Here is a 22,665-nt window from a genome sequence, read left to right on the forward strand (position 1 = left end):
GTTCATTGGACTTACTTTCAAAATATTACAACAATTGATCAGTCCTGGAAATTGTTACAAGAAACTCTTACTGCATTAGATATGAATACATGTAAACTGGTTTTTCAATGAGTGAAAAAATGAATGATGACATGCAGTGTTAGGCCACAGTATATATAGACTGATAAAAGATGAAAAATTACCAAACTTGCTCAAATTATGTAACCACTTGGAAGATTCATTTCAAACACCTACCAGAGTTCTATCATGAGTATCTATTGGAAAAAGCAAAAGTCAGTCACCTAGAAAGATAAGGCAGCCTAGTGACTTCAGAAGCAGTGTATTGTCCCAGTGATTTAGACTTTGATTTCCCTTGTATCAATTATTCAGACAATGCCACCAACACAAGCCTTATCATTCTACCCAAAGGATAATAAGCACACAGTTGAATTTACACAAGCCTCTACAGCACTAATCAGTCAGAGAATTGTTTATGGAATCTAATCTTTTCTCCTACAATTTTAAGGCTGACATTTTTTTCCATTGTGAATTTAACTGCTTTTCTCAGCTTTCAGTATTGTATTTCTTGTAACACACAAACAATAACCAATTTGTATTTCTTTTGACTTCTGTTATGCGATTTTACCGCGACATTATATTTGTGACTCCACCTCCCAACCTCTCATTAGTCGTAACCCTGTAATAAGGTTACATCTCAATCTTTTTCTCTCAGGTTTTAAATGCCTTATCAGTTCAAACATCTCAAAGGACGAGTCAAAAATGGGGGGTATTGAACACACACACAGGAACAACAATTTTTTTTAAATATTATCCCAAATCTTTCATTTTTCTGGTTCAGTGTTTTTTTCTGCAGTGCTTTCATAAGGACTTGTGAAATACAGAAATGCCTTGCTTCAGCATAATTATACCCCAGCAAACTGTTCCTGTACTCACCAAACTCCCTCTAATTGGCAGGATAACCATATCAATGTGGCTTTCTCAGATAATATTTACTCTGAAACTTCAAAGGTAACTAAATTAATTAGAGGAGAAGAATCACATCAATTTGGCAAAGAGAAATAATTTTGAGGGCACTTGCTCAATTTCTGTCAAATCTCTCTCTCTCCCGACTTTGAAGGTAAACTTAGAAACAATTGCTGTCCTTTTAAAGGATCACCACGTGCACTGGGGGTTTGTATATATGTGACATGAGGATGTCATCCTTTCTTAAGGTGACTGTGGATTGAAATTTTAAACCATAAAAATTTGAACAAGTCACAATCCTTGTGTGAAGGTTCTTGAAATGTGGCACTTCACACCACCACTTAAAGTCTCCCCTAAATCTCAACAGTTTATATGCAATAAGTAGCTGAAGTGAGAACACAAACTTAAAACTGTGGGAAACCCAGTCTTTGATGACTATAATGAAGTCTCTAGGTTGACGCTTTGCCAGCATTTCTTTGTGATGGTCTACCTCTTTCACTGACCATACTAATTAAATACTGAAAAAAATTACCCAGCAATAGATTCTAAAGTACTTAAACCATTCTAGAAAATCTCGGTATATATTGCCCGCATTCCAAAAATGACGATGTTGCCCTGGCTCGTGTGAATAACAGCATAAAAAGGAAGAAGTATTGCCAACAGGTTGATTTAACCTGATCTGTGATAGAAATTAAGAATGCAAATGACATCTTCATCACCATGAATCATGGCAGCTAAGGCTTTATCACACTCCAGTCTGTATCAATTATGCAAATGTCAGATCCTCCCTGAATCTCTGAAGTTCTGCAGTGATTGGAATTTCCTACAGGACTCTGTAAATGACATGGTCAGTTGGCTCACAGTAAATGACATGGTCAGTTGGCATCCGTCAGTACACACAACCTGGTATTTTTATTTTGTTTCTATTTTCAGTGAGAAAGAAAAAAGAATTCTGATCAGCTTCTGACCCACAATACTGACAGATGTGGACAGAAACAGCCAAGAGAAAATTAATCTTGGTTGTGATTGGATCCACAGTCATCCATTATTCAACATCTGACCAGTGGATACATGGCAAATATAATCAAATGTCCAAGAATCATGATAAAATCAGGGTCACTGTGACCTCTGCATATCAATTATTTCAGCCTATCCACTGACAATGTGGTATCCTGTACTACTACACAACTTAAGCAGGAATGAATAAACTTAACAAAAGCTGTGAAGTTGTTGAAGGTTCATTATTTGTTTTGCATTGCAAAAGTGTTAGCTTTCAAAAAATTTAGAATGGGTGGACAAACAAAGTTTGAACCATGAAAACAGCATGTGTTCTCTCCCAGTGCTATTTTTCCACACTTTGAACAAAAATATTTGTTGGGTTTTCTTCTATTTATATCATGCCATGCTTTGTTCTTGCGATAAAGTTCACAATTTTTAGAATTTAGTAGGTAGTTTTTAATGCATGTTTATACTAAACAACACTTTTATCAAAGTAAACTTTTAAACCAGTCAAGATTTTCTCAAGGAAAAACATAATTGGCTTACATAGAATTCTCCATTTAAACAGTTAAAGAGGGGAAAACAGTCCATTAATTATCATGTTTAAAAGTAATTAATAATCAGTTTTGAAATAATTCATGTATACCATGTACAATTAAATACCTCAGGCAATCATCTACTGGTTTCCACAGGATTAATGGACTGTTGGAGAAATACATGAACATGATGAAGGTCTGCTCATATCTATACATTTCATCAATTAGCCCACCTACAATCTCATCAGGAACAGGTAAAACACATTCTTGTGAACACACTGGTTAAAACAAGCGTTTTTCTGTACATTACGTGTCATTAACATCGCCTTTGGCTAACGATATTCATCAATCATTTTTTCTCTTTCTTTACTACTCAATATGTGAAGATCTCTTGAAATATTTTTTTAGCTCCCGAAATGCAATTTATTTCAACACTTCCCCTCTCTGCGTGATCTAGTATTTTTAGACTTTCTGCTGAATTCATGATGCTTTAGTTTTTACTTTTTCAAAAATTTAAAAAGAAAAAGATTGATTCACCATCTGACAAATTCATTTAAATCATTTCAACAAAAAAGACACATATCATTTGAATTTCAGTCATAGGCTTTGCAGTGTTATGTATCAAATTTAGCCAGGGCAGAAATTCTTGTCTTTATCAGCAATAGGCCTTTTCATCCTATTCCTCATAATGGTTGAGTTCACAGCAACTATATAATTAAGTTGTCATTATCAAATGCCACTATCAAATACTGCTTCTGTATTTGGGGGGGGATTAGATAATAGTCTTCCCTCCTATGGGACACAGGTATATCCATTTCACTTTCCTCTCTGAAATCCATTCTATACATTTTGAGTTAAAAAGTTTGAAATTCAATTTCAAAGGTTTCACATGACTCAATGATTAAGTCTTCACTGATATCATAATGTGCAGATTATATCCCTTGCAGGCATCTTCAGAATTCAAAATCTGAGAGGAGATTTTCTAAGGTTTAGCTGTATGAAGGTTGCATATTCTAATAAATCAAAAACTTACTAAAGACATGTAAATGATCATCAAGATATGCACCCTGTAAAAGAAAACTGACACGGGAACTTCGCACATGTCAACAGAAATTATTTAAAGATGACATTTCCAAATTTCAATGCATGTTTAGAATACTGGGTTGGCAGGATTCCTTAATTTTGGAAATTCTTTAGTATAATTCAAGGATAATCCCCCCTATCCTCTTCTTGTCAAAATGTTCAACGGAATGAAAATTTGAAACATTATATTCAAGACAGCTAAATGAGCATATGATGAGATTTGCATGATCAGCCCTGTGGAATACAGCAAGCTAGTATCCAGTGAAATATACAGAAATGTACAGGCCATACAAGAAATTTAATAGCATTCAAAAGTGCCTAATTGTACAACACTGCTGGTTTTCTCATCCGAGTATTTCTTCTACCAATGCCACTAACTAAGATAAATGACTATTTTGAAAGCCAGTATAAGGGGCCCTGACATACTTTATACTGCTGAAAAACGAAAATTAATCATGTTCATAATTCATCTGGGCAGGTTCCAGTGGCTAAAAATCCTTAATAATATTTGCTGTACATGCTGACCAAAATGGATTCAATTGTCCGACACTTTGTCAAGAGTGTGTTAATATTTGCTCCCATTCTATAATCAATGAAATGTAAACATATGTATATGCGAGGTCCAGTTTTTCATAGTCAAAATCTAGTGTGAGAGAAAAATGACATGAAATACACAAATATGTTTGAACATAGAATCTACTATCCAATTAACTCCTTCAAAGAGATTCATTAAATTCAGTAGAACAGGTGCTGCACTTTTAGTACAACATAATGGTTTAACAGCTAGCTGAGTAAAAAGTGGCCAAAATCATAAATCAACAAGAGAAGATATCAGATCGTGGGACAAATTTTTCCAATTCAAACTAAATTGTGAACAAAGAAACAGAATAATATGATAAATCCAATACCGTCATTTTGACAGGCGTTTATAATTAATGTTCCATCAGAGCCCCACTAAATTATAAATTCAGTGGTCATTCTTGTAATAAATTTCTAGCTAGGCTATCCTATATCAGTGTTTATTTATGTCACCTGAGCCCCTCACAGAATCTGACAACCCAAACATTTCCTGGACCTTTCTATGTCCATTTCCCCATCACTGGAACAATTCAACCCATCATGATTATAAATTCAAGGCGTTTACAGCTTTCCCCATTACATATGCAAGTTTCTGTGTTCAGATTTTGTCCAAAAACATTGACAGAGAAGTCTGCTACAAGTACATGCAGATACTAAATTAGCAATGTTCCTGTGTCCTCTATGCAAGCATTCATTAAATATTTGCTTTGCAAATTTTCATTGATTTAAGGGATTTTCTGTGTAAATTGATCCTCCAGTGACAGAACATATGTTGGAATTATATTACACTTGCTAAAAAATGCAAATAGTCTTAAGAATCATATCACTTTCATGTATGAATTATTCAAAGTTTTCCTCATTGCAGAATTTTCGCTGTAAAAAAATTGAATAAAATTCATAATATCATAAAAAAAAAAAAAAAAAAAAAAAAAATCCCCAAGTTTCACTTTATATATGTTGTAAACTGTTATTATCACATCATCTTTATTTATTCTGAGATCATAACTCAGGCTGCATATAGGAGCCCAAGTTTTAATAACTTTTCAGAAGAACATATTTCCTGCAGATCTTCACCATTAAAGAAGGTTTACAATTTTTTTTCTTTTTTCGGAATCTGCAGTGACAAGAATTGCAACTAGCCATCATTTAAGACTATAACAAGATTTAAATAACCAGAAAGAATCAAGAAAGACGATACCCTCAGCAAATATTAACTGACCTGAACCTAACGATGATTAAATATGCACTTGGTGTGAATGACCGTTTTATGCAACAGCCACAGATTATGGAGCACCTTCAACATGAGAACAGGTGTCAGGACAGATCCCAAGCACTGCTGTAAGTGTCCAGTTTATGGTGTATGCTCCATAAAAGAATGCCACACACATTGAAGGCTTCCAATACCACGAAATGAAAACCACCTCCCCCTTAACTAAAGGCCTCACCCAATCTCAGTCACACTTTTTCACATATGCTATCAGATACACCTGATTTCGAACCCAAAATTACTCTGCGATGTTCAGTCATTAAAAATGCATGATTCACCTTCTTTTTTTTTTTTTACAAGTTAATATTACACCCGAATAGATCAAGTACAGAATAAACAAAAAAACCCATACATTTACACAGTAACAAAGGTAAAATGAGATGTCTGACTGGCTAAAATAGTCTCAATTTTAGTGATTGCTTGATAAAGGTACAAAGAGCTGAAACGATACAAGGATAGGGATTTAGAATGTATGGATGACATATCTAGTAGACAGAAAGTTTTATCGTTTTTTATTGACTGATATTAACAGAGGACAGTAAAGAAAACAGCGAAATCCAGCCTCTGTAGTATTGCAAGAAGTACAAAGTCCACTACTTAATAACAGAGGACTTCTAATTATCAGCTTTTTAAAAAATGAACAACAGCTTGAAGATGTCAATTTATGTGGGTTGACGGACCTGCACTCTTGTTTACTTGGATATTCTAAACTGATGAGTGGGCACGTAAGGACTCTTCCATAGCGGGAGACTGCCACACTTAGGTCTCACCGTGGGGCTCTTCAGACGGCAGGAAGTTTCCAAGTTCAAGTGAGACCTAGATAATACTGTATATACCACTTCTGTATACACTTTTATATGCATCTTTTACCAGTGTCATGTCTTGAATGAATGAACGTTCGATCAGAGTTTACAAAAACTGGGGAAGACTTGGCACCAGTTTTCTCTTTGGTTATGTAATTATGTCCTCCGTCCTGACAGAAAGTTCTCCAGTGTGACTTTCTATGCCAGATCATCATTTATAATATTTTGACACCAAAGTTACCCGGGCTGTAATCTTGTTTTCTAGACCAGCTGAGAAATATTTGTGTATCAATGAAAAACCCTGACTTTGGCATGCATTGGATAAGACGAGATTGACAAATACCACAAGGCTCTCAATTCTCCATGGCACTAAATGTCCGGCTCAGCAGGTCATAAGAGACCTCTAGCTGCCTCTAAATGTCACCAACTGCACCTACAGGAAACGATCAACGAGCTTTCCAACCACACGTGAACGGCATAATCAAATCCAGTCCGAATTCTCACGACCATTTATATTAATCGCACAAAAAACTAACAGTATCGTAATCATGATCATTTACATTGATACCACAATCTATAACAGTATCATAATATGGAGACAGTAATACATGGTTTTTATACTGAATTCCCCCTCCCCTAATTTTTTCAGAGGTTTCAAAAATATTTAAAACTGCTTAAGTATTTGTAAAGGATTTTCAATCTTGACAGAGTAATCTCACCATGTCTACATCAATGATTGATGTGGCCTTGTGATCTTGAAATTTTCTCCAGTTAAATGCCAAATTATATAACTATTCACCACCTCTATATGATTAAATGCATAATTCCTGATCAAATGCATGGCTTAAGATTCACTAAATTTCCTTTGAACTTCTACTTATAATAGAGGATGGATGGAAATAAATCAAACTCTATTTGTGCACTTCTGTAAGAGACAAGGACGTATTCCCCCTGCAGATACTTATAAGAACAAGCTTCTTTCCAGGGAAATTATAACCACTTCCAGGTGGTGTTACCACATCTTCAGTCAACCCTGGTTTACTTCAAAGTCTGTGTCTTTTGATGCTAAATTTGACTTGCATTACCCAGCTAACCAGACCCCAGAGAGCTACATTAAGATAAAAAGATTGGGGGTACTTCTTTGTCCTCAGTTTCAGTTATGTTAATCATTCCAACAATTTACAAACTTAACACATTTAACTAAATCTTGTTTGGATAGATAAATAATGTCATCCAAAATGGTATTATCATCATTAAAACTTGGGATTTGAAAGATAAAGCATGAATATTCAATTGGTTTCCAACACTGCCATGGTTAAGTTAAGGACATTATTCTACGTAAAAAATCAATGGACTGGTTACTTTGTTCTATCTATTTTGCTGGAGGTCGAGTTCACACAGGCTGCGGAGAGACAACCAATAAATGCACAAGATGCACCAGACATACCAATATAGGCTGAGGAAAAATTAGCATCCTTTATTGATGAAGAAGAGGTGCCAAAACGATAATAGTACACAATCAAGAGTAATTCATTATTAACTGAAGAAGAAAAAGTCAATTCACAAGAGATATAAACACATTAGGCAAAAGAAATCTCCCAGTTCCTTCACAGGTGCAGCAGAAATAGGATGATTGGCCATTAAAATGCAATCAAGACTGTTGTTTAGACAAGAAACATTCTTTCCTACTTCCTACTTTGATCAGTTGGAGGGTAAATAAACAGCCTGAGACTGTTTCCCTCCCTGGGAAACAGGGGAGTGCACTCTCCCACCACCTACAATGTGAAAGCAACACTTAATGACCATATAGGTGCAGTAACTGATACCAATGACCAAAATGCTTCGCTTCTTCAATGGTCGTTATGAAATTTGAAAAAATCAATGTCTTAAAAACTTATTAATCACAACATCTGCATTTAATCTTATATAAATTTGACAATATTGCTCTCTGATATCCCTTTTATTTGAGTACAATAAATTTCCTTATTGCGAAAATTTCACAGAAACCAAGACCCGACAAACTCTTGATAAAATGCACCTAGCAACTAAATTCCTAGTCTGCTAGACTCTTACTTGACAATCAAAAACACATTGGCGAGTCCACTACAATAATACATCAAGGCTTTTGACAGAACATTTGTAATTTATGCCCCATGAATGTCTTAGATCTTTGACAACACAATCTGAAAACTTGTCACACTGGCCAAGAAAAGTGACACCACGTTATGTAACCAAGTCATCCCTACCATCATTCTGTGATAAAGGACACACATTTACTTATCCAATATTTGTAGTCTAATGGGTCATTGATAAGTGGGCAGCCATATTTATATGTGATGTTGGAGATATCACAGCGGGGGTTTGTACCAAATTGTACATGTAAAATAAAATACCACTAAAGCAGCTGATGGAGTAGAAGCACGGTCCAGAACAATGACCTGGAAATAAAAGCCTTGGTGACAATTCAAACAAGTTGTTTGTTATTTTTCTCTGGCTGTGTGGGATAGACTGATAACGCAGTCATCAATCACCACAGTGTGGTCAGGATTTCCTCTGTCTGAAATGTCATTGGGGGGGGGGGGGGGGGGGGGTAGAGACAAACAGGAGCCCCATTCAGCAGGTAGCCTCCTCAAACCACCGAATGGGTCTCAATATCAGACTTCAGAGTCTTCACGCCATTATTGGTATCTGGACACAGTCAGGTTATCAAAAACAGCCAAAGGCTTGTTGACACTTGTTAGAAATGGCATCTCCCTTATCTGTACTTAGTCCTTTGTCCATCTTGTCATCTAATATTTAATAAAAGATAATATACACCAAATTATACAGCTAATCTATTAACAAATTCTAATTCCTAAGATAACAATGCAAATAAGATCTTTATATGCAGAAAAATGCCAAGGCATGCCAACCCCATGCTTCATGATCTCCAAATCTCTAGGAATAGGAGGATGACACATCCCTGGTTCACAGTTTCTGCATCTGATATGATTGCATCTAACACATGTCTATAGTTCATGGTAATCATGTACTCTGGTCAGTCTTTGTGTGGAGAAATGTGATGTTACCACAGGGCCATCAGTATCCCTGTGACTAGACCTGTCCTTACTATCCATTACATTTCATTTAATTGTATACACTCATAATGTATAGCAGGGCCCTCATCTGAGTTAGATAATTCCCCTGACATCCCTCAAGGGTCTGGGATAATAATATCCCATTGGTGGGAGAGGAGAGAGCAACTATTCCCAAGAGGCCTCTATCCTCAGACAACATTCACTGCAAAGGGGAGAAAAAAAATCATATTCCAATAATTATAGTTAAAACAATTACAAATTAAAAATACATCATTAAATTGAGAAGGAAAAAAAAAACCAACAACCTATTTTCAATCTATACCGAGGGATTTTGACTACTCAAGAAATAACCAATAATCACAAGATTCTGTTTCAATGGCGTGTCGTTGCTGGAATCCCCTAGCATGTCACTGCTGGAATCGCCTGGTTCGTGGAGGATTTGTTAAACAATTGATCACACAGTTGGTGTATGTTGCAGACAAAACCAAAAATAACTTCTCCCTCGAATTATTTCATCCTTCCTCAGGAAAACTGTTGTTATTTAAAATATAAAACAAATACACACATCTCTCTTTTTTATTTTCCTTGGCCTCCTGGCACATTTCCTGGGCATTAGCTTTGAGTAAACACTATTTATTTCTGCCTCCGCATTGTAAGCAGTAACACTATGCTTTTTTCTTTTTAGCAAGAGCCATCAATTCGAAGACAAATAAATATCAATTTCATTTTAAATGAAATGTAAATAATGGTATGCCTTTCTGCGATCAAAGTAGACACTTTGACTCTCAGGTGTGCATCAGCATAATTTCTGAAAGAAAAAGTCATCCGCCTTTTTCATATCTCAAAATAAATTTAAACAGCTGTAATCAAATATTGTGGGGAGAGCACTGGTACTTTGAACCACTAAGCCCTCATGTTATAGGAGAGAGTATGGCACTTCGGACCACTACACCCTCATATTATAACAGTATTTGAACTAATGATAAAAGACAAATGCTGATCATAATCTCTGAGCATTATATGTTTCCTAGTTTCAGCATGCCAGAAAATGGCAGCAGAAGATACTAATAAGTTATGAATAGTAAGTTGATCCATAATCACTAGTTATTAACTCCATGCTGTATCTTTTTCACCTCAATCAGCAGGTTCTCCAGCAGGTGCCCTGGTATCTACAAGTCAAATCACCAGACAGGGGGCCCAAAGCCTTGTCACATCCCTTTTGGGCTCAACATCCTCATCTGAATGGTACCAGCCTTAGGATCAGTTTACAGCCTTAACTTGGGATTATTTTCCCCTTATCTATTGACACAATGCAAACAATTTGGATCTTTATCTTTCTCCATTAAATTCCTGCTGTGTTAATTTCCCTAGCCAATCTCCTTCATTATAGAGTTACATCACAAGTTGATGGCTTCTGGCTACTGTTTCTTGTGGGTCTGTGGACATCCTCTAGAGTTTCACTAGCACATTCTTAACCAATTTCCCTGTTTATTCCAAGTCCTGTACATTTATTCAAATCCTAATTCAAACCACAATAAAAAGACAGATTTGCTTAGGAATTTAGTTTCGATAACACAGATGCTTTACAACAGAAAGATACTGTAAATACATATTTATTTTTAAGTTATATAATCTAACTTTCCAGATGTTCTCCTGAACCGGTGGTTTAAAAAACTTATGAAAATCAAAATATTCCCAATCCTCTCCACATTTAATTTTCTTTTATCAGATATAAATAAATGAAACATTAAGCTTATCATTAAGTATGCAAATCCCCAGCTCTCCGTTCTACACTGATAAACTCAATCTAACTGATTTACTTTCGAAAAGGGCAGCCCAAACCACGCAATGCCTGAGAGAATTTACGCAAAAACAATACCGAAAGTTATCAACTTCAAGATGAAAAGCTACCCCCCAAAAATCAATCAAGAGTCAGACCATGATAATTTATGTCCAATTTAATGTTGATAATTTTGGATAAAGCATTGTGATGCCGTCTTCTCTTTTTAATTTCAGCAAGGCAAATCTGTATCATCATCAGAAAAAAACTATGAATAATTGCAATAAAATAGATAAGGGCCCCAAGTTTATAGCTAATTGATCGACTAATTGCTACGGTGTCCTTTTTCAAAGTCTCTCGTCTCCGGCTGCTTACGGGGACTTGTATCCAGTGAAGGTCTTCGTAAATACAGAACAAAGGTAGATAATTAGGTATACACGGTCACTGAACTTACTCTGTCCTTGTACGCAGCTTAAAATTTATTTTTCAAAATTGAGCTTATTTACAATGGCTAAAGAAAATTGAAATGCACCCTTAATGAGCCCCTCTTCTTGCTCCTCGAAGACTCCCCCCAGTAATTATTGGAAGAAAGCAAAGAATGAAAAAATGAATAATGTATCGCTGGCGATTAATTGTTAAGAGGATTCCAGTTTATAAAGGCCAAAACAATTGGAAGCTGAGTCACAGTACCAAGATGCTCATAATGGCTAATTTAAAAAATGCACAGGAAAAAAAAACGGTCCTCCATTATTTATATGGTCCAATGACAGCAAATTAATTACTAAAGACATGACTAGAAGACGGTGAAAAAAGACAAACCACACGCAATTGGGTGGTGGAACCAACGTGGCTCACTACCTTAATTTTCTACGGTATCGGGGTACGTGCTATCAAATTTCAATGTAAAATGATTAAAAATCACATCTGCTATAATTTCCATGATTTCTTACATGCATCATACAGGTTACTAACACATGCAGTCGACCTATCAGTCTACATTCATTATATCTTTAACATTGATGGAAAGAAAATATCTCTTTAACTACCAGTAATTCTACACAGCTTCTAATGACACCTATATAAATATCATCATCTTAATTGATACAAACTGTTCTCATTATATGCTTGGTCACGAAGTTGCCTGTGTGAAGGCTGCCATCTTTTATGCTCTGACATGTTTACAAAGAAAAATTCAAACCACTCTTAAGTCTACAATATAGATAACCCCCATTCAAGGATGGAAGTTATATTTTAGCTTCCTCCAATGTTTCTCTTCTGTTCCTTCCTCAGACCTGACAGAAGACATCAATTTATCAAGCCTCAACATTGTGTCAGACTACCCAAGATTTTAAAACTGTTCAACACCAGAACACAATGCTGGCAAGTCAAAGGTCAACTATTTACATTCTAAACAGTGTCAATGAGCCATGGCCAAATATGACGGATCTATAGTACCTCATGAGATTTATGGCCAGCTAATCCATCATGTACTTTTTCAAATAATCAATTACAACTCTCATTATTTTCCCATTTATTACAAGGTAAGGAGCCAATACTTTGCGAACAGTAACAAGTAAATTTGTTACCCTCGATATAACTTATTTTGGACTAAAAATATGAAGTCAATCCACCAATCTTTCAAAATATCTTATGTTGAAATTTTCTACAGCTGCACATTTTCTCTAAAAAAGAATTTTTTGCTGACAGAATTAAATTCATTTTAAGTATTCTGAAATTGAACCTCCGAGGGTTTCTATGTTTTCTACTAAATTAACTCGCCCAGCTATCCAAACAAGAACTAAACGTTCCTACGACTAATGAACAACACGCAACCCCATCACTGAAAAAGAGAATCTATATCACTGAAATTAAGAGATTAAGGGAAAATTCATCATACCAAGAAGTAAAAAAAAAGCTATTTCCTTTCAACAGAACACATTAAAATATTCCAAGCAAATAATTTGATACAGAACTTTCTTTCACGGCAGAGACCTTATTCATCTTTACATTATAATTTGAGAGTACATTAAATCTAATCAAATTTTAATGTTTAATAAATTTGGGATTTGGGTGTATTAAGGCACCTCTTTAATGAAGAGGTTCTATGGATCATTCGGTGGTTTGTGAAGAAGGCAAGTCAACATCAGAGCCATATAATGGCTACATTAACTGATTTACAGAGATCAGCTTTCACTAGTGGCTCCAGGTTTCCTTGTTTATCCATACAACTATGACAGTCTGATAAAGGTTATGGTGTAACAATTTAATACCAAATTTCATTCAAATCCAATCTTCAATGTGATGCTATGAATCATAGGATATTATATGCACTTTATATTGCATACATGATACATGTACATTTCTTAGTTTTAAGTTTCTTAAAATGAATTTGTGCTCTTTTTGTGTTTTTTTCCTAATGTTCTTCTCATGTGAAATTACCATCTGCTTTATATCAATTTATTGAGAGTAATTTTCTTTTTTAATGAAGAACATAAATTCTGTGGCCATGAAATGGTTGGACAGCCATAGACACTTTGATCTCAAACTCAATGGACGAGTTGATCATCTTTTTTTATAGTGAACAAACTCAAACTTCAAACTTTCAGCATCCTCACTCCAATAGACTGTGGGAAGTGCTTCAGATACCAGACAACATACGTAAACAATATTCATTAACAAAAATTCCTGCAAAATCGGATCAGCTACAGAAATAACCTCAAAAATATGGACCCTTCTCACATTTCTGGTCATATTTAAAAGGTGCTCCTTTGACAGATCCGACAACATAATTAAAATCCAATAGCCGGATTCCATTTGCACTTGCAAGAGCTTGGCAAAGACCTGGACCGCAACAAGCATTGATTATCTGGAAAAGAATCTTTTTTTCCACACTCCACTCTCAATAACAATTGACTTTTTTAGTTCGTATGTGATGGAATTTACATTTTGCCTAGACTAAAGTGTGTGAGGGCTTAGTGTTACAAAAGGTTTCACATCTAGTTATAACCATCAGGTCAACACAAAACCAATACAATTATTGTTCGCAAACAACTTATTCCAATAATGGTGTAAGAAAAAAAACTGTAATGCTGAGCGGACTTCAGATGGAGACAGGCCCCTTTTGGTATAAATTAGACATAAATATATCCAAAGGGAGACAGTACTATTTGATTTCTGACATAAAATAAGACTAGAGGAGACAGTTTGTAGAGAATGCAGAATTTTATAGTTGGTTTTGCCACATCTGTTTGGCACCAGCTTCAAGCACTTCGGGTCACAGCAATGTATATTGGTGGCATGAGGTACCCAAACCTGGCAAGAGTCTGACTGTGTTACAGTAGAAATCGCTTCTTTATGATCAATTACCAGCCCCAATAAAACAATCAGACCAATCAGGGAAGACTGATGGGGGCAGCAATCGGATCAAAAACACTGATCAAAAACATATTCCTACAGAAAAGAACAATCACATTCCCCCCTACTAGTTCTGACATCATAGTAGTCTCTTTATAATCAAATTGAAATCGGTGTAACATATATGTACGTGGTTATAACATTAAAATTCGGTGTTATTCAATGAGAGTGCATTAAAATGCGGCAACATAAAACTCCAATCTGTCACTGTTCCGATTTCCCGATTTATTGATTGAGAGGGAGTATCCCAAACTCTATTGATTGTGCACTCCCTAGAGGAGATAGCTTTGTCAGTTTGAAAATCATTCCAAACTTCCAACCAATTTATTGTCTAATAACGGACAAACAAATCAGTTATGCTTGACAACACCTATAAAATAACAGTGAACTCTGTATAGTTTTAATTATTAAGCATAGTTTTTCATTATAAATATTTCATTCACTTGTTATAGAGTACGGATTAAGATGTATTCAAATGAAGAACAAAGGTGCGACATCAATTAAATATTCCTTTTCATCCTCCAAAAATAAATGTTTATGTGTATGCTCATATAAAAACAAATAGACTTTGAGACTAAGCTGACAGAGGGATGTGTGTAACTGTTTGTGTGTGTGTGTGTGGGGGGGGGGGATATGTAATCCCTGGGAATTATATACTGTGTCATTGCAACATTCAGAATGCAACACAATCATTAAAGGTCTTCAATTATCCAATTCTACAGCAATTTCACTCCCAGATTAATCAATAACACCTCTCAATTTATCTCCAAGCATCTTCTAATTCAATTTGATCAAGTTCAAAGAGTTGTCAGCTCCATAATTGAATTGGGTGCTATAAAAACGGGATGTTCATATGGTTTTTGTGTAAAATGAAATAGAATGATTTTTGATTAATAATAAAGGAAAAGTTCCATGAAGAACCAAAAAAAGAAATTTAACACAATCGGGAACCTTTGTGGGGTGAGAGATATCTTTCCTTTGAATAGTTAATTTAAAATACTCAGCAGCACACTACTGTTTACATGTTGAGGGTCAATTCACACAGGACAAAAGTGATCTGTTTACATAACTGCCTTTGTCCACTTTGCTCTGCTTGGGTCACACTCCACAGCTGGACAATTATTTACTTGGTCCAAAGAATACACAGGGTGTTCCCAAACTGAGGTGCCAACACTCCCAGGAAACATATTGCACTATGGAACATAATTTTTCAATTTTCTTAAAAAAAAACCCCAAAAATAACGTGTAAAAGAAAATTCTTTGATGCAAATTACAAAGTCAGCAGAATCTGATTCTTTGATGCAAAATTACAAAGTCAGCAAAACCTAAATTTCGTATTTGTCTGATTAACAAGTGTCCTCTTTGGAAGGTTTAAAAATACGATTTTCTCAAGTACATAGGGAGTGAAAATCGAAAGCAGTGTGCACAGTCCCATACTTCATTTAAGTCACCTAACTGTGATTAATCTTTGATAACACAAGTGATTAAAGACCACAGATTTGTTTCTACTTTGACGATCCATTTAACATCTCCAAGTTTTGTATGATGCATTGATTTTTTTACATACTTGACTGATCTAAAATGTGAGCTGAAAAAAGAGAGAAAATACACCCGAAGAAAGAAAAAAATCCCTGCACAAACACGCTGGGGTACAAAGTGGTGTGGTAATAAACACCAATTTCCAGTGAAATCCATCTGACGACTAATTGCTATTCTAGCTTACCAGGAACTGTGTTTATTGTGGGCTAGCCTATTGAGTCAAGTTTCCGTTTTATTTCATAAAAAGAACAGTTTATATTTACTTTAAAAAATATTGATCATGACTTAAAAGAAATACAGATACCGGAGCCACACGTTAAATGTAGGGCCACGATCTGGAGACCAACACTAATCAAAAAACGGTGAAATTTCCCTCGTCAGTTACATCAAGGTCAAGATATCAATGGATATCAAAGGACTTCTTTCTTTCAAATGCGCAACTTTTGAATGTCATTCAATGGACATTTTTAAAGATCAAAAGGATATAGAAATATCACCCAATTTGTAAATTTAACAAACAAAGACAAAAGTCCAAGATATTTGCCAATAAGTGTCAATGACGACCATTTTTGAATGGTTTGGCTGTGATTATTCCTGGCACAAGGAATGGTATTGATTTTCTTCAAAAAAAAAAAAAAGAAATTGTTTTGTTACCCAAAAAGAAAAAGCAAGATCACAAGTTCAACTAAAACAAGTTGACACAGTGGCGACAAACCTGATAATAAATCTTTCAGCATGTCACATTTTGAACTTGATAATCAATACACGTCTCTAAAGTCCTCCAATATTTCTGATTTCACAAATATCTCTAATGCAGCAACACTTATTCTTAAAGCATAGGCTAGACTCTGTCTTATTAATCTTCCATGTTCCTAAATCTTTAATGTTTCTAATCTACACGATTTGTACAAGTTTGTTCTGAATTGCGACTATTAAAACATTTCTCTTTCTCGGGCCGTTGTTGATAATTTCAGTGTTTACCCCACAATTGTGTGCATATCTACTGATAATTTCTGCTTTATTTTATATAAACATAACTGTTTACACTTTTTTCTGACACCTAATCTATCAATTGTTTTATTGCTTCGGAATGTTCGCCAGATCATCTTTTTAAACGTGGAAACAAGATGGAAACCAGATTCTGGAACCAGCAATGGCTGCTCCATGGAGTCAATAAAGATTGTCTTACTAGAGATACCAGAAAAGAATAAATTTGCCATTTGATTTATGTAGGTACAGGGTAATCCCACTCACTACAACAAGCATTGATTGTACTCCGCGATCTTACAGACTAAAACTCCGAGAAATAAACAAAGATTAGGAGAGGTTTCATAGAACAATGTAATGTAGAAACACGCGAGGATGGAATGCTGATGTATATAATGAGTGTCCATGCTTCTATACAGAGAGAAAGTTTCCTTTTTGATGTCAGTCAGTAAATATATAGACTTAATCCCCCAATATTCCCCTTGCTATCTTCACGATCACATTCTTTGTTTTGACCAGTCTCCGATAACTCAGAAACACACAAGGACTACTCCCCAACATAAACACAGGCTCAGGGGGACCAGTATACATGTCTCTGTTTGGGCATAATACAACTGCCTATCATGCTCTTGACCAAGATAGGTGTCTATTTGTCTCAAATCCCAGGATTACAGTCCCGATAAAGGGATTTACATGTAATACTCTGTATTTCAAATACTCCACATTCTGATAATGCTTCCGTCACCTGAAAAATATGACACCTATACCCAGAAATTATCAGAATTCATATAATTATGATAATTAGAATCTCTGAGGTTAATTTATATGCATTCATTTGCATGGAATTTTATCTTTTATCTTATGTGAACCAAGAATACATTTATTGTAGAAACAGGTTTTGTTATTTATTTTTCATGGACTTTTATGTGAGGGAGAGAGAAGTCTATGAATTTTTATACCGCATTAAATGGCCGATTTTCAAGTCGTGAAACAGTGCATTATAAAACCCACATTTGACAAAATAAAAACATTTCTCGGACAGTCTATACAATAAGGACTTGATTCTCAATGGCCTCAGGTCAAACTGAAAATCTGATAAACTGTACACACAGCATCCCACTAAAAACTTCATTCATTTTGTCCATGAATTTTTTAAACAGTCAAATGTAAAATAAATGCTACCGGCAACTCGCTAGATAACAGTAATGGATATTAAATCAATTTCCCCCTCACTAAGAGGTGAATTATTTACATTTTATGTACATGCACACAATTTTTTTCATGTAACGGAAAATTCTATTTATTCTGTTTATTGAAAAACACACATTCAGTAATTAATGTTTAGAAAAAATCCAACTCCTCTAATAGTTGGATAAATAAACATTTTCATTCACCTAAAAGGTGTCACTTTCTAATCTTTTAAACAAGAAATAAAATAATTCAAAATTTCTAATGTTCTTAAATGACAAAGTAAATTTATTTGAACAGGGTTGTAAGAATCTTAAATTGGTATAAATTCCTTGCTGTGGAAAAGGGAATCGGTGTTTTGTTGACATAAAGTTTCTCACATAATGGGGCTGAACCAATATTGCCTCTTTTCCTACTGATGTTATACAATTATTAGGTAATGTAGATTGTTCACCTGACTGAATGTGACAAAGGTATTATGCAAGATCACAGTCATCTCTCACCATACAATGATTGATAATGAACAAGAATTTCAATCTTTGGCCTAAAGTCACCTTTTGTACAAACTTATATACAAAGGATAAAATTAAATCTAAATTTAAATTTCTCTATCAGGTTAATTTTGATTTGTATTAATAGAGGTTCAGGAATTAAAGGAATTTTTATGTTAGTATTTCCTGCAGTTCCTAATCATTATAACGAGATCAATTATTATAGTCTTGTAATCCTAAGATGTTATCGGAGCATTAGAATATTGTCATTTCCCCATAAATCTTCAATTTCACAAGGAATAAATATATATCAGATTGATTTAACAAGAGATAAAATTTAATCTTTGGTGAGAGTATATTATGTTGGTCTAGTGGTTCAATTGTACAGAAAATGACTAAAGCCAAGAAAACCATTGAACAGGTTGGTTTTTGACAGTTAGTATTAAATCATATTGAGCTCATGATCCTACGTTTTGAAATGTGGTCAATGAAAGAATTCATTCATTGATTATATCACAATTTTTTTTCTGTTTAAGATTTTTTTGGGTAGAAACAGCTAATCTATTTAACTGTTACAGAAAGACTGGTTGAGCATGAAATTTAAATGTACCCCTAAAATATCTCTGCAATTCAGATTTCAATGAATAAAACAATTATAAAAATAAATGTGTTCAAAAAAAAAAAATTCTTTTTCTGTTTCATTTCAATATTTTGAATAAAAGTTTTTAAAAATCAAATGTGCGTTATTTAAATTAATTCTTTAAGTACGCCAGATGGAGCAAATGTTAGATCTTTTATTCATTTCACTAATGAACACAAACTAAGACTTCTCCCCCAAGATAAAAGGAATTTCTAATAGCTTTTTCGGGAAATCAATATAATTATAGTATTGATCGTTCCCTAGTGTTTTCTTGTCTTGAACATCAAAATGTATCAACGCAAAAATCTTTACAAAAAAAGGCAGACCAAATTTTTTAATCATCTTGGGGAAATAATTTTATATGACAAAATTATGGCGGAGTCATAGTAACGTAAATATGATGGGATTGAGTTTATGTTAATCTTACCATACACACATATACCTCTTCGAGTGTTGAAAACATTTTTTAAAAGAAATACATCACGAGCAATTTTTGTTGTTTGCAAATGAAATTTTTCTTGATTTCATTTAAGCGCGAAATTGTTCCATGAATCTTAACTTGCAACAGTCATGTTCATAATTCTAATTAAAACAGCTACAGCAATATTAGATAGCAGTCGCACCTTAAGTAAGCATGATCCCACACAAATTTTTGACAGTTTTATGTAAAAAATATTTTTTTATCATAATATTTCAGTCAGTATCTCCACAGTTTGGGATTGTCTTTACCCCCCTCCCCCCCATTTTTCAAAAGCTCTCTATACGTACAGCTTTCTCTTCTCTTAATTTGTTTCTTTTCTTTATTTTTGATCTGTTTTAATTCCTAATTATTTTGAGACAATGGAATAACTTACCCAGTTCCAGTGCTTGAGCTTGATAAATTCCAATCAACACAAGCCACACTACCCAGTGGCCCTCCTCCCAGCCTACTTTTAATTTCACAGAATTCTGAGAGTTCCTCATCATACAGTAAATGCTGATGTTTTCATGAGTTTTCCAAAGATGTAAACAGAAGTCACTCCATGTACAGGAATGTCGGTCTGACTAAAAGAAATCTCCCTCTCTTTTTATCAATGGTCCACCTTTTCTTTCTCCTCACTAGGATTAAAGTGTTTTGTTTACAAAACCATGTGGTCCTCTCCTAATCCCAACACCTTTAATCAGTTAGAGAGCGCTTCCTCAAATACACTAAAATCAATATCCATTCAAAAACTGTGTCAGGTTAGATATTTAAGCATATTCTGTCATAAATCCACATATAAAGTCCAGTTATGTCTTATACTCCACAAAGCTGAACTTGTCACATCCTAATGGCTCCAGAGCCTGACAGAGCACCATGCTACCATTGCCTTCACAATCAACATACAGTGATATTTCAGTTCATTATGAGAAAATCGGCTCAATCCATTCACTGAGTGAGGGGTGGCAGGATTGGTCTGTTAGCCCTGCTTACAGTGTAACTGCTGGGGCCTAAGGTTAGATTTGTAGTGGGTAAGTTGTTAGATCTGTCAATATCAATTACACATAATCATTGATGTCATTATAGATCTATTAAATATGATTAAATCATGGTAATGAAATTGAAGAACATCAAAAGCAGGTTTCACAGTTAACAGACATGTAACATGGATAGGTAACATAACGGTGCTGTTAAATGCACACCTTGATGAAATTAATACACATGTTCAGGTGTTAAAATCAACATCAGAAATAAAGTTCCCTATAATTGTAATTTGTTTTATTCCTAACTGTAAAAAAAAAAAGACATATTTATTGATTATATTCAGAAATGCCATAATATGTGAAGCAGAGCTAGTTTATTTACCTGATGACGGAGATCCGAGGACATATATTTGAGAATATTGTACATATGGCACAGTACTTTCTAAAAAAAAAAAAATAATCAATGGTGTATGGCCAGCACTCAGTATATGTGGAACAGCTTGCTATCTTCCCAAGATCTGTAGACAGGTTCCCTAATGGTGACCTTACCACCTGAACATGTAAATTGATTTGAAGAAAATGAACTTTTAATGCTCTGATAACTACAGTGTTAACAGGACTTCCAGAGAGGCCAGCTCTGTCTCATTACATTCCAATGCCGGTCATTTCTAAAGTCTATAGAATTCTTGTAAAACAGAGAGACAATTTATCTATAAATGTTGGCTTTGCAATCACAAGAATTTGACCCAATGAAAATGCTGCGTTTGCTCATCGGTGACTACTGGAACAAACAGGGCTGCTTTACGCATATTCATCTATCAAACTTCTCGTGAAAAAATCACTTGACCATTGCCTTATTTCAAACTTAAATGCCATTTTTAAAAATATTTACTTGTTTCCAAAATACAATAATGAATTTTAACTCTTACAATATGATATAGATTATCAATTGGAATCTCCTAAACAAATCAATAGATTGAAATAAAATGTGTTGATGACTTTTGACAAAGATTTTAATCTATTAAAAATTTACGTGAGTCAGTGAATTACGTCAGCCAATGACAGCTCCAATAGGACTCTCTCCCAACGTCTGCAGGAGTAAAAGTCCCCAGTTACTATAACTACTTTGGACTACTTCTTAAAAGCATTCAGCAGTACAATCTGAGTGAAGTCACTAACTCTAACTGTAATAGACACATCATGGGAACTGACAGTGTGATTTTTGTCCTGGAGGGTGAATTTTATGGCTAAATTGGTACACTTTCAGTGTCTATCTCGATCTGACAATGTCATAATGCTCTCACATGGTGACCCATTTACATATCTACATGCCCCGGGGTACAGCTCAGAACAGGAATATCAACACCCAACCCAGAAGCATGTATGTATTGTAAAAACACGGCAAACACCAGCTATGGAACACCAATGGGTAAAACTCTGTTACATCAGCAAAAGATGCATAAAGGGGGATAACTATGAGGTGTTAAATACATAAAGGGGAATAAATATGTACAGAAATTTTACCAGCAAAAGGATATTGAGGGGAATAAATATGTAGGGAAATTGTACCAGTAAAAAGACATAAAGGGGAATAAATCTGTAAGATGTGCAAACCAGGAAGGACACATAAAGGGAAATAACTCTGTAAGGTGTGTATACAAGGAGGGACACATAAAGGGGGAATAACTATCAGGTGTTTACATCAGGTTTTTTTTTTTTTTTTTTTTTTTTTTTTTTTTTTTTTACATCAGGAGGGACATATAAAGGGAAATAACTCTGTAAGTTGTGTATACCTGGAAGGACACATAAAGGGAAATAACTCTGCAAGATGTGTAAACCAGGAGGGACACATGAAGGGGAATAACTCTGTAAGATG

At 34.8% G+C, this 22,665-nt stretch overlaps 1 protein-coding gene across 4 annotated transcripts in view; it reads right to left on the reverse strand.

The window, feature by feature from the left end:
* Positions 1-22,665, reverse strand: part of LOC125682468 (discoidin domain-containing receptor 2-like) — a 95,415-nt gene that overhangs the window by 36,828 nt on the left and 35,922 nt on the right. For 2 of the 4 annotated variants that reach the window (XM_048923072.2, XM_056155404.1), the window contains exons 4-5: positions 21,172-21,231; positions 20,201-20,851 (exon numbers count right to left, since the gene is read on the reverse strand). The exons of 1 other annotated variant lie outside the window; for it this stretch is intronic. In XM_048923072.2, the coding sequence (XP_048779029.2) occupies positions 20,201-20,312 (112 nt within the window). In that variant the 5' untranslated portion in view covers positions 20,313-20,851; positions 21,172-21,231. The remainder of the gene's footprint in view (positions 1-20,200; positions 20,852-21,171; positions 21,232-22,665) is intronic. One more of the 4 variants, XM_056155405.1, reaches the window with a different exon arrangement.

Source organism: Ostrea edulis, chromosome 2 (genome assembly GCF_947568905.1).
Source record: "Ostrea edulis chromosome 2, xbOstEdul1.1, whole genome shotgun sequence".
Taxonomy (NCBI): Eukaryota; Metazoa; Mollusca; class Bivalvia; order Ostreida; family Ostreidae; genus Ostrea; species Ostrea edulis.